This window comes from Thalia democratica, chromosome 3 (assembly GCF_965202585.1).
Source record: "Thalia democratica chromosome 3, ktThaDemo2.hap1.1, whole genome shotgun sequence".
In the NCBI taxonomy this organism is placed as follows: Eukaryota; Metazoa; Chordata; class Thaliacea; order Salpida; family Salpidae; genus Thalia; species Thalia democratica.
In genome coordinates this window covers 29,439,478-29,451,952 of record NC_139167.1, presented here as the reverse complement: position 1 = coordinate 29,451,952, position 12,475 = coordinate 29,439,478, and the positions used below count along the sequence as shown (strand labels likewise).

Sequence of the window (12,475 nt, the reverse complement as noted above, 5' to 3'; positions counted from 1 at the left end):
AACTTGCTAGCTTTCTCTAAAACATTTGGATAAACAGGAGTACTTTTTATTTAATTTAAACATTCTTATAATATGTTTTTATAATAAAAAGTACAACACATATTTTTCAAATAAATAGAAGCTTTTTGTATATAACTTCTATGTAAAAACTATAAATTAACAAAACAGAATAATAACTAAAACTAATTTATTGAAAAACAATTTACAGGATTTTAAAAAGTTTTACAAGATTTCTCTAGATTTACAAAGTTTATTCTGGGTTTATAAATTGCACGTTTAGGGTCCATTTTTCGTTCAAATTAAACTTAAGGTAAAGTTTTATAAATAGTATAATGACATTAAAATGATATCTTAAAGCTTCTTTAAATGTGTTCATTAAAAAGAATATATTTGATATTGACAACTTTTTTTTATCTATATAATATAATTACTAATTAAAATTTAAAAACTGTTTAAACTTCAAACTTTAGTGATCTGTTTTTAAAATATACCAAATTAAAGATTTTTCAGATTTTTTTAGCCTGAATTTTTAAATTAAATATTTTCCAGGACTCCAGGTTATTTAATAACGTTATTTTAATTTATGTTAAAATTTATGTTATTTTAAATTAATGATTATATATAACTGATTTTGTTTGTATAATATACTTGTTTAATAATTAAACGGAAGTATTAAAAAAATATATTTTTAACCTTTAACACAACCTGGAAACAGATATTAATTAAAAATATATACTGACCTACCTTAATGAAAACTTTACAACTAAGCTGTTTAATTTTACATCTTAAATTTGAAGACATTTTGATTAAAATAGCAAAAATTAAGAAAAAATTAAAAAAATATAACTAATAAATTTGTTAACGTAGAACATATTTTAGCAAAAAAAAAAATCTAACACTCTAAATCTAATATGAACAACTAATAAAATATTTATCCTTTAATATAATAGAAAAAATTCTAAACAATCTTCATGTTCTATCAACATTCTTTGTATAACAAAAACATTGTGTTAAATACAATCATATTTAAAAATTAGTTGAAATTAACAATCATATATAATAATAAGTTGAAATAAACTTTATTATTTGCACAGTTGTCTTATAAAACCATCTTTATAAAACTCTCTTTTGAAATATCTTAACTGATTTTTATGCAAAATAGTTGAAGTAAACAGCAAAAACAAAAGACAAATTTGTAAAAAACAAAAACTCTGGAAAACTGTTGCAGGGTCACATTCAACATTCTGAGCCGGCAACTCCTTTGGCTAACTATACTAGCATGAGTTTACTTTGGCTGACATTGGTAGCGGGTATGTGAAAAGCATTTTAACTTTAAAGAATATACTTCGCTATTTACATATAGAAAACTTTTTAATAAAACACTTTAAATATAATTCTGTAAAATAATTAAATTTTTTTAAAGTTAACACATATTGCACCAAGTTTAAAGAAGTAAAATAAAAAAAAAACGATAAACTGTTTTTCAAAAAGTAAGTAGAAAATACAAAAAATTATAATTGATATTTATCTGAAACTTTTATACAACCTTAAAACTGGTTAACATAAACAAAGATGATTAAAGTATAGTCAAGTAAATTATAGTGTTTTAACATAACTAGTAACTGTATTTAAAACTTTATTTATACAAAAAAAATTGAAATAAATTTTATTTAGAAAATAAAACTTTTTTATGATATAAAAAAATTAGATTAATTATCTTGTTTCAAAAAAATGTTCACATTATGTAATTTTTATTTAGTTTTTTCATGTTGAAAGCTAATTATTTTTAGTGTATTTTTGTGATGATATTTATTCAAATAAAAGTTTCTTTTAAATCTAATTTACTTGATAAAACTTCATAAAAAAAAATTTTTACATTTTTGAATGTTTTTCTTATTGTATATGTGTCAACCACTATATTTTTATGCACATTCTACTCGGAGAGTAGTTTTTTTTTTAACTTTAACCATTTGCTGATTGTTATCTTTATATTGACCTTATCTACTTTGAATAACAATTTTTAAATATAGTGGATTTTTAAGCTATATATTTTAGCAGACTTTGTTTTACAATACTTAGCTGTTTGATAATTGTATATAATTATGTTATAAGATAAGTGTATAACTTATAAGACAATATAGTGTTAAATAGTATTCATATTTAAAAATTACTACTCTTAAGTGCAAGATTAAGTACAAATGAATACTAAATGCCAAGAAAGCACGATCTTTTTAAAATAAGAAATAAAAACGAAAAGCGTGTTTTTTAATAAAAATTTATACGTTGCTGCAGATTTACCGAGACGTGCAAGGCTAAGTATCTGCACTAAACTGACGACTATTTTTTACTTTAAAATTTTTTATTGTGGCTTCTAATAAAAGCCTCTAATATAACTATTGAATTCAAAGTTCAAACTACCTGATGAGGGACCAAAACTTCAATTGTAATATTTACTAAAATTTGCTATATTTGCCAAATTTTCCATATTTCGCGTTATATACTATATTTTGTCATGTTTGCTATATTAATGGATAAAGATTAAATTAACGTTAAACAATGAATAACTTATAACTGAAAGGTTAGTTTAAATCAAACAATAGTATCAATTAATAATTAAAAACTAAATAGTCAAATTTGGTAAAAAATTTTATTGAGTTAAAAGATTATCTGAAGATGACTATCTAACTTTGAATCTTCTAACACAAACACTTCTGCATTTAACAATTCATACTATAAAATGAATTATACATTTTTTTGATCAGGACCGACCATTAGACCTAGGGGCTAAGGTCCGATATCACATTATAAAAAGTATGGTAGTTTACCATTTTTACTGCTTCAGTGAAGATAGTTATATCGGAATGATTACAAGGCATCTTAACAAAAAGGTAAAAAAATGTTGATGATTTTTGTATAACTGGTAATAAGAAAAATCAATCTATATATATTGTTTATTGAACAATAAAAAACGCTTAAAAAGTTTGTTCTAAGGACCTGGTGTACAAAGGAACCTTTCGGTTATCGAGTCGTACACCACATGCTTATAATTATTTTAAGAGAAAATTAAACATATATTTAACACTTAATAACTTATAACAAAAAACACAACACTCAAAGTTCAGAACAATATATATTTTCTGCTTTACTTGTCAGTTGCTTACTAAGCAATAAAATTACAGTTTTAGTTCTAGCTTGTATAGTGAAAATGTAACAAATTTAAAAATAAGAAATACGTTACAGCTTATGAAACACTTTATAAAAACTATGAACTAGTATAATCAAAGTCTTTATGTTTACGCAATTAAGGTTATCTTCTTGAAATACATTAACCTTAAGTTTAATTAAATCAAAAATGTTTAAACAACTTATAAGAATTTTAAATCTTTTGAAGTAATAGTTACTTGCACAATCAAGGTTATTAACTTAGTGTTCTGCAATAGCTGGTCCTTTTGAAGTTTTTATTTTGAGGAAATTAAAGAAAAAAATCTTCTTTTTATGTTTGTAAATTTTGCTTGCTTTCTATTATTACAGTTTAAGACATCGACAAGTATTCTAAAAAAAAAGTACATTTTAAAATAAATAGAAATTTTTTGTTGTTAATATTATTATTGTTACTTTGAATCAAAAAACAATTTAAATTTTCGTCTTCAGCAATTTCTAAAAAAAACTGGTTTTTATATCTAGTTTTCGCACAACTCTTATTAAATGTTTAACTATAACAACTTTTTTTTTTCGATATTTCAAAGAAGTAGGTTTTGATAAAAATAGACCAAGCTTAAAACTTAAACGTTCCTGCGAAAGTAATTTTACAAAAGTCAATTTTAGTAGTTATTTTTCCTTTTTTTTTTTTTTTTTTACTTTAGTTTAAAATAAATCAACACTTGGAACAAGGACACAGAAGTTAGTGTCCGGGAAAAGGTTATGTTAAAATTTAAACACTATTGTATAAAAATATTATAGTTGTTTTAAAATGCTGGTCTAAATTCAAACTGTTTCCTCCATTTTTCAGAAATAATTTTAATAATATTTATTAACTTTTTTTTTTCACTTTCACTTGAAAAATGTTGTAAAATGACAAAGTATTCAGCTTTTGTTTTTAACCAATAAAATGACAATAAAAATAATTTATAGTATAAGTGTAATGAGATAAAAGTTAAAAATAAAATTTATACATAAACTCAAGATTTTTAAAGCTTCATTTTTTTCTATTTTATTATGTCAAGCTAAGAAAAATAAGATAGGGTCATAAAAATTAAATATAAAAAGAGGATTTACAGTTTCATTATCTTTAAATCATGACCTATTAATATAAATAAAACTTAGTAGTAAAACTAAATTATTTAAATTCTAGCTTTTTAGAGAATTTTATAGACAAGGTGGCCAAAAAACCTGGATTCCAGAAAAATTATGGAATTTAAAAATCTAGAATAAAACACCTAGGATTTTTAGAAATTTTTAAAAAATGTAGAAAACATGGAGTTTTGAACTGAAATAATTAAATAACCTTGAATTAAAAAAATTCTTCATGTTAAATAATGAATTTCCTATTTGACACAAAAGATCTATTCTAGAAAAAAAAACTTTTTTCATTAGCAATTTTCATTTTGTTAAAAACATATTTGAAATAGCTTTATCTTTATAGCATCTTAAAGTATTTTTACACCATAAATTATTCAAGATAGTGTTATACCATTTAAAACAGTTATTTTTAACTTTTAACTAAAAATAGATCTAAAAGGGTGTTCTTTTAAAAACCTAGAAAAATGTTAGAAATTCTGGAAGAAATTCAGAAAGCATGTAACAAATTTCTCAAAAATCAGTATAGACCACATTTTATAGACTAACTTAATTCATAGCTACCACACTTGTAGGATACACAGGACACTCAGTTTCACTCAAGACATTTTTTTTTTTTAAATCTTACCATGGCTCAGTATAAATCAGGGTTGACTTTTTTTAAACTCAGGATATTTCTTTTGTTTATGAAAAAGCTCAGAATATATAAAAAATTCAGACCAATTTTTGCTAGATACTAAAAGAAATTTAATTAATTACGTTCAATATTTTGCTACTATTTAACAAGTTTTGTTGAAGAACTGGACTTTTATTGACTTTGAAAAGTTTTTTGTTTTATGAAACATTTGAGTTTAGGATACCTCCCGACAATTTAAGAGCACTCATTTATTTGACTTAAAGAGCAGCAACCCTGTTATTAGAAATTTTTTAGTAAGATTATAATATGAACTTAAAAAATGTACATGAATCTCCTTTAATATAACTAGACTGTTTTACAGTCATTGTGTGGATAAAAGTTTTTAAATAAGTATTTTTTTGAATCTGTATGTTTATGATTAATTTAAAGAAATTTATCAAACTTTTGTCGTTGTATGTTGGCTGTTTCTATGAAAAGCTTAATAATTTTAAAGTACTTAAGATCTTGTAGTATAAAAATATTTTAAAATTTCATCGTGTTATAGTTTTTGTAAAAATGTATTTAATTTTCTTAATGTTTAATTAGTTATCAATGTTTTAAAAATAACTTTTACAAAGATTGTTCGGAATATAGGAAGTTAAACTGTATAATTTTTACTAATTTTTTAAACAATTTTTATTATAGATGTTTAACAAAAGTTATAACAAGTTTTAGTTTTTAAGTTATTCATTATAATGTTGGTGGTTTAGAATTATGTTTTTTGTTTTTTAAATATATGTATTAATAAGTTTTACCTTTACTTTATTGAGGTCTAAACTATTTTAAGTATAGCTTTTCAGAGAATTCTATAGACATGGTGGCCTAAAAACCTGGATTCCAAAAACGTAATAGAGTTTGACAATCTATAATAAAAAAAAACCATGAATTTTAGAAATTAAAAAAAAAATCTGGAATAACCTGGAGTTTTGAACTTAAATCATTAATTAACTTTAAAATATTCCTTATATTAGATAGTGAAATTTCCATTTGACACAAAAAATCTATCATAAAAAAAAACTTTTCTCATTATCTTTTTTTTTTGTTAAGTAATTTTTTTTCAGATTTGGCTGTTCTTTTTGCTGTTTACTTCAACTTTTTTGCATAGGAATCAGATTAGATGGTGCAAAAAAGAATTTCAAAAATGTTTAAAACTTAATATCAAAGTGGTTGTATAGGCAAAACATTTTAGTGTTTTTTTTTTTTTTGTGTTTTTTTTTTCTGTTTTTCAAATGCTGCAATCTTTATTATATTTAAAATTTTAAACATTGTTAGTAAAATTAAAATGAACTTTTGAAGTTCTAGTAAATACAAAAAACAATTTCAATCGTAAAAAATACATTAGTTTTTAAATTAAAAGATCATTTGTTAATATTGTTTAATTGATTTTATTTACAAAATTTTTTTCTCAAAAGAACAACAGTTATATTCTGAGACAAATTAAAAATTCGTTACATGTATTTTTTTACTTGTTTATGAAAAAAGGGTAGCGTTTATTTTCTAACAAAAAGGCGAAAGAGAAGAGTTTAGTGAAGATTCTCTTACAAAAGTGGAAGAAAAGGAAGGGTTACAAGATCACAAATTGCATTTGAAAACTGTTTAAATTAAATATAATATTTTAAGTTCAAGCTCCTGCTTATCCAAGCGTTTAAGAGAAAGCTAGCAAGGCTACTTGTTATAAAGATGCAAGTTTGCACTACTATATTTACTATATTACATCCATATAAAAACTCTCAACAGTTGAAGCAGAGACACATTTTAGCCAAGACCTGCTGCAGTAAACATGTTATTCCAGAAAAGACATTTATATTGTTTTCAAACGTTATGTTGTGAAGTATAATTTTTTTTTAATTGTTATTTTTTAAGTATATTATATTACATTCTAAGTAGTTAAACTTAATATTTAAACCTTATATTTCTGTTAGATTAAACCTTGTGTAAATGTTTTGACCACATATAAAGTGTTTTCTTAAGTAAGACGTTAATTAAATATTTATTAAGGTTTGCAATGGTTCTAAAGTATAAGATATGTTCATTAACTGTCATGCCTAGTTTTTTATAGAGTAGCCATGAATACTGTTTTATACCAGCAATTTATATAAGTTTAACTATGGTTGGGAGTGTGGTTGTACAATACACTATAACAACATGTATAACATTTAAGTTACCTACATACATGGGTTACAACTCAATGAATTAATATAAATTACTAAGTAAATTTAATTTGCTCTGTTCCAGCAATGACGTTATAGGAGTTATTCCAAATTGTTTTTGCAGACTCTTTTTTTTTGGGCCATCTACGTCCATGGTTTAGTGTGTAATTTATGTAAGTTGGGTAAACGTTTTAAAATGTGGACTTAGCTTTAAATGTGTACCCTTATTTCTGTTACACAAAACCCTAACATGTTTAGGTGATACTTTGATATAGGAAAAAAAAGTAAACGAATTTTTCCTGCTTCGATAAACGTCGAGGCTATGGTGTCCATGGTTGGTAAAATTTAAATCGTTTTCATTTGTGCTTATGTAAATTATTTGCAAGTTTAGAAGGAGAATCTCTAAATAATTGCTACTATAGTTTCGTGTATTGCAGAAATCAACTAATTCATTATTATGAAAATAGAAGTATTTTTTCCGATCTCAGTATCTATTAAATTAATTTTACTTTTTGTAAAATTCAATAAGCATAACTATTACTTATTAAATTAAATTATAAGAAAAAATTCAAAGCTGTCAAAATTAAAATTTCAAATAAAATTAAATAAATAGTTTGACAAAATAAATAGTAATTACTGTTGAAACTTTTTTTCAGATTTTAAATAAAAAAAAATAAATCATGTACAAGATCGTCGAATTGTCAAAGAAAAACGCACAAACAAGTTTTCAAGAAAAAAATTGTTTCGTTGAAAAAGGTTGAGTGTAGAAAATTAAAAATAATGTTAATGCACTCGTAAATAGTTAAAACTAAAAATTCTTAAATTAAGTTTACTATGTTTTTAAAAGCCACTTAAGTTAACAACATAGTTTTTAAATCAATAATTTTATAAGCTGTTTTAAAATTTTTTTATAAATATTTTAAACTATAAAATAATAAAAAAGGCAACCCTCACTTTATAAAGTAATGTATTATTGAAAATTAAAAGTCTATTTAACTAACGTGTATATAGTATTTTAAACTTGCTATTAAACTTTATCTTTTATTATTAAGTTAAAAAATAAAAGTTTAAAGCAATAAAATTATTCAAAGTAGTTTTCACATTAAATTTGTATTTTAATTGTATTTTACTTAACCTAATTTTTCAAATAAAAATTTTAGATATTAATATAGAAGAACAGAAGTTAAAAGAAAACAAATTAAGTTTGACTTTAAAACGAAACAAACATTCCATCAAGTGCAATATATTTAATGTGTTGAAAAATAAGTACAAAAAAGTTTTAAAGAAAATATTTCAAACCATCTCAACAAAAAAGGTTAAATAAATAAAATATTTATAGTAAATGTTTTACAACTCTAACAAACTTTTAAATCAAAAACTCTAACATAAACATAAAATTTGCATTCTCATATTTTAATATTTGTTTAATTATTTTTGTTTAAGCAGTTTAATAATTTTAAACATTTTTAAAGAACTTTTGTATTTTAAACATTTTTAAAGATCAATAATATAATTTTTTTTTAGATAAAGAGAAGATGAAATTTGAGGGATTAACTTTAGTTTTAAAACTAAATAAGCTTATGTTAAATGAGAATGAATGTTCGAAGATATGCAGTTATATCGAAGATCAACTATCAGTAGAAAAATGTCTTTTATTTTATAAATTAGCTAAACTGTACAACTTATCGAGTTCTGAATTTTCATTCGGCTACATAGAACGTTGTTTTCCAATGTTAGTTGAAACAAAAAAGTTTATACACTTAGACTTTAGTTTTATTGCAAGAATACTTTCAAGTTCTGGATTGAATATTCACTCAGAAGTTGAAGTGTTTAATGCAATAATAACTTGGTTGAAGCACAACAGTAAAGAACGTAGCAAGTATGCAAAACAGTTGTTACAGAAAGTCCGATTTCCTTTGCTAACGGAAACAACTTTAAAACAAATTTCAAAAAACAAAGATTTTTTAAACTCATTTGAGAAAACTTTAGTTGACAAAAACGACTTCATTCAAAATAAGTCTAATATTTATTGTAAAAATAGGTATTGTAGCCAAAATGAGTTTGGTGTTCTAATTTGTGGTGGTTTGGACACGAAAACGAGAAAACATTTAAATACAGTACATAGAATTGATGGAAAAAATCTTAAAAATGTAAAAACTCTACCTTCGATGCTAAAAGAGCGCTCGAATTTCAAAACTGTTTGTTTAAAAGGAGAAGTTTACGTGATTCAAGACAGATTGCACAAGTCTTCAATTGACAAATATTCACTTTCTGCTAAAAAGTGGAGCAGAGTAACTGAAATGTATGACAAACGTTACGATTTCTGTGCTTGTGCATTCATGGATGAAATATTTATTATCGGAGGGTGTTACTGGGGTTGTCTCCACAAAATCATCACTAAAGATTGTTTGCAGCTCAATACGAAAGACAGCAGTTGGAAAAAGATCACCAATATGAAAGAGCCTCGGAGAAATTCAGCCTGCGCCGTTTTCCGAGGAAGCATTGTAGTCTCAGGCGGGGAGGATTTTAATCGTCGTGATTTGAACACAGTAGAATCATACGATGTTTTTGAAGAGAATTGGACACCGATGCCTAGGATGAATGAAGCAGTGCGCAATCATAGTTTGATCGCCACCAGAGATAAACTTTTTGTTATTTTTTCAGACAAACTAGAGGTGTTTGACAGTGAAAGTGGAAAATTTGCTGATCTTGAGATTCCAATTTTTCTAACTGAAAATCTATGGAGATCAATGGCTATCTCAATAGGCAACAAAATAGTAATATTTAAAGAAGAGGAATCTTTAGTAATCAATTATGATATTATTAATAATAAATGGTCTGAAGAACCTTTTGAAATTACAGAGAATCTGGAACGGTTTTCTTTAACAAAGATACCTTGCTACTAATAAATTTTGCTGTAGACAAAACACTAAAGTGTCTGTTCTGAGAAATTTTTTTAGAGTTTTATACTAACACAATATATTTTACGTTTTTTCAAATAGAATAACTTGTACTAAGATTTTTAATTAATTTATTTTATGCATATTTTTTTAAGATAAAAACAACAGAATATTTTTCTTAACTTTTATTCTTTTGATTGCACTTTCGTATTTTTATTAATAAAAAGTATTTAAACAAATTTTATGTTCTTTTAAAAAGTTATAAACTTTATCACCGTTTTAGGTAACCAGAACTATGTAAACTCACCAATTATTAAACTATGAAAGATAGTCATTTGCTACAAGATTATTTTTTTTAATCTACAAATAGTTATTAAATAGTATAAAATCAATTGATAAGTTTTATTTTAGAAATTTAAGAAAATTTCTAATACCTAAATACGTATAAAAAACTAGTTTTGTAGATTCATTTACAAGTTTATATATTTTAAGTAAACTTTAGTTTAAAGATCTTACTACACTTTTAAGTTATACACTTTTATAACTAATTACAAAATTACATTACTTTTACTTTTTTCTGTATAGCTAAAACACTAAATATTTTTTTACCTAGCTTTTGTTTGCTATAACTGTAATGGTTTCATTTAAAAAAAGTGATAAACTTCAGATCTAAGACTGACAAGTAGCTGATTAATGTTGTTAAAACGGTAAAATTGATATGATAAAATGACTAAAAAACGTTTTTTGTATAATGTTTATTCTAACCTAATAAAAGTGTCTCTTTTGAAAACGCTAACTTCCTTTATTTTAAACATTAATGCTGTTTTTGAACTAAAATGGTTTAAAAAACAATGAAAATGATAAAGTTTCTTACGTTTATGCGCGTTACAAAGTGTTACTTATAACTTAAACGTCAAATACGATATTTTGCTTAGTTATATAATGCAATAAAACACTAAGTGTTCTTAGTCTTTTTTAACTACGTTATTTAAACTTTAAATAATTACAATGAATGTTTATGCATTTACCAATTGATTTACTCTACGGTTATATTTAATGAAAATTGTTTTTTCCTTTTAGATATAACTTAAAATACTTAGTTACTGTTAATATTACATTGTAAATAGACTTTGACAAACCACAAGTCAACTTTCAACTTTTCTAATAAAATATTGTGATAGTGCGGAATAAAAAGCAAACATATCGTATTTTTAAAGTTCAATTTTTTATTGCTATATGAAATTATATTTAACAATTATTTAAGTCAGCCTAATATTTATATACTGTTCATTATACAATGCACTGTATACAATGAATTATAAAACTCGAAACATGTTTAGTTTTTTATATACTCTAGATATGATTAAAGTTTAATTTTGAATACTGTTAAGTTAAGTTTTATGATTAGTATTAAAATTATAAGAAAAATAAATAAGTTTTTAAATATTATTTTCATTTTATGTATTTGTTAGCTTTTAGTCAGCTCAAAAAGTAAGCCGTTTAACAATTGACGTAACATATAAAAACACTATAATTTTATTTTTTAGTATAATGTATGAATTTAATAAGAGAAAAATGAATAAAGTTAATAATCTGTAGATAAAATTCTAAGCTTCTTACTTAAGAAGCGTACAGCTATAAAAATTATTATCAATAGAAGTTAAAAAGTGTTAAAATGAACTAACTTGTATTTTTATACATATATGCATTAATTGTTTACAGAAATTTAAGTATGTCAAGTTGGAAAAAATATCAAATTCTTTTAAATGTTCTAAAATCTAAAAAATACAAATTCGATAAAGATTTTATTTATGGTTATTAACTTAACTTTTTTATTCTTAAAGTATAAAAGTTATATTTATTTGTTAATTATTACTAGTGGTAGTAATTTGTATTTCTATAATAAAGTTTTAACTTTACTTTAATTATCTATTATTTACAAACTTGTTGAGTTTAGAACTTAAAAATGATAAATACTCAAAAAAATCTATATTTTGTTAAAAATAAAGTTACTCAAGAGATGTACAATGTATAAGATAAGTTAACTTCGGTTTGTTTCTATTATGCAAGAATTGATATTTTTTAATTTTCGACATATTTATATATATAATATTGCTTTTATTTCGTATATGCTATGGTAAAGCTTTATTTTTAAAAATACTTTCATAGAAAATGATAGTTTAGTCAAACTTAATAACATTTTTAAATTTATTGATAGTGAAACAAATTGAAGATCAAATAAACCTGCTTTAATTAAGTTATTCATGAAATTTTGAAAAGTGATACGATATTTTCAAAAATTACTTCAAAATAAACACTTTTAGCAGAGGTAGTGATTGTGTCATAAGTTTTTTTTAATCAAGTTTTATTAAAATAACCTCATAACTGTTACCTATATATATATATGTATATATATATATATATATATATATATTATTCAACTTTAAGCAAAA

At 23.3% G+C, this 12,475-nt stretch overlaps 1 protein-coding gene across 1 annotated transcript; it reads left to right on the top strand.

Moving 5' to 3' along the window:
- Nucleotides 1–9,290: 9,290 nt before the first annotated feature.
- Nucleotides 9,291–10,028, top strand: LOC145832152 (kelch-like protein 35). Its single transcript, XM_082939506.1, has one exon. It carries the CDS (start codon nucleotides 9,291–9,293, stop codon nucleotides 10,026–10,028), a length of 738 nt encoding a protein of 245 aa, XP_082795632.1.
- Nucleotides 10,029–12,475: the final 2,447 nt, after the last annotated feature.

Coding starts and splice junctions, on each gene's coding strand:
- LOC145832152 (XM_082939506.1), top strand. CDS start 9,291: ATGCTAAAAGAGCGCTCGAATTTCAAAACTGTTTGTTTAAAAGGAGAA.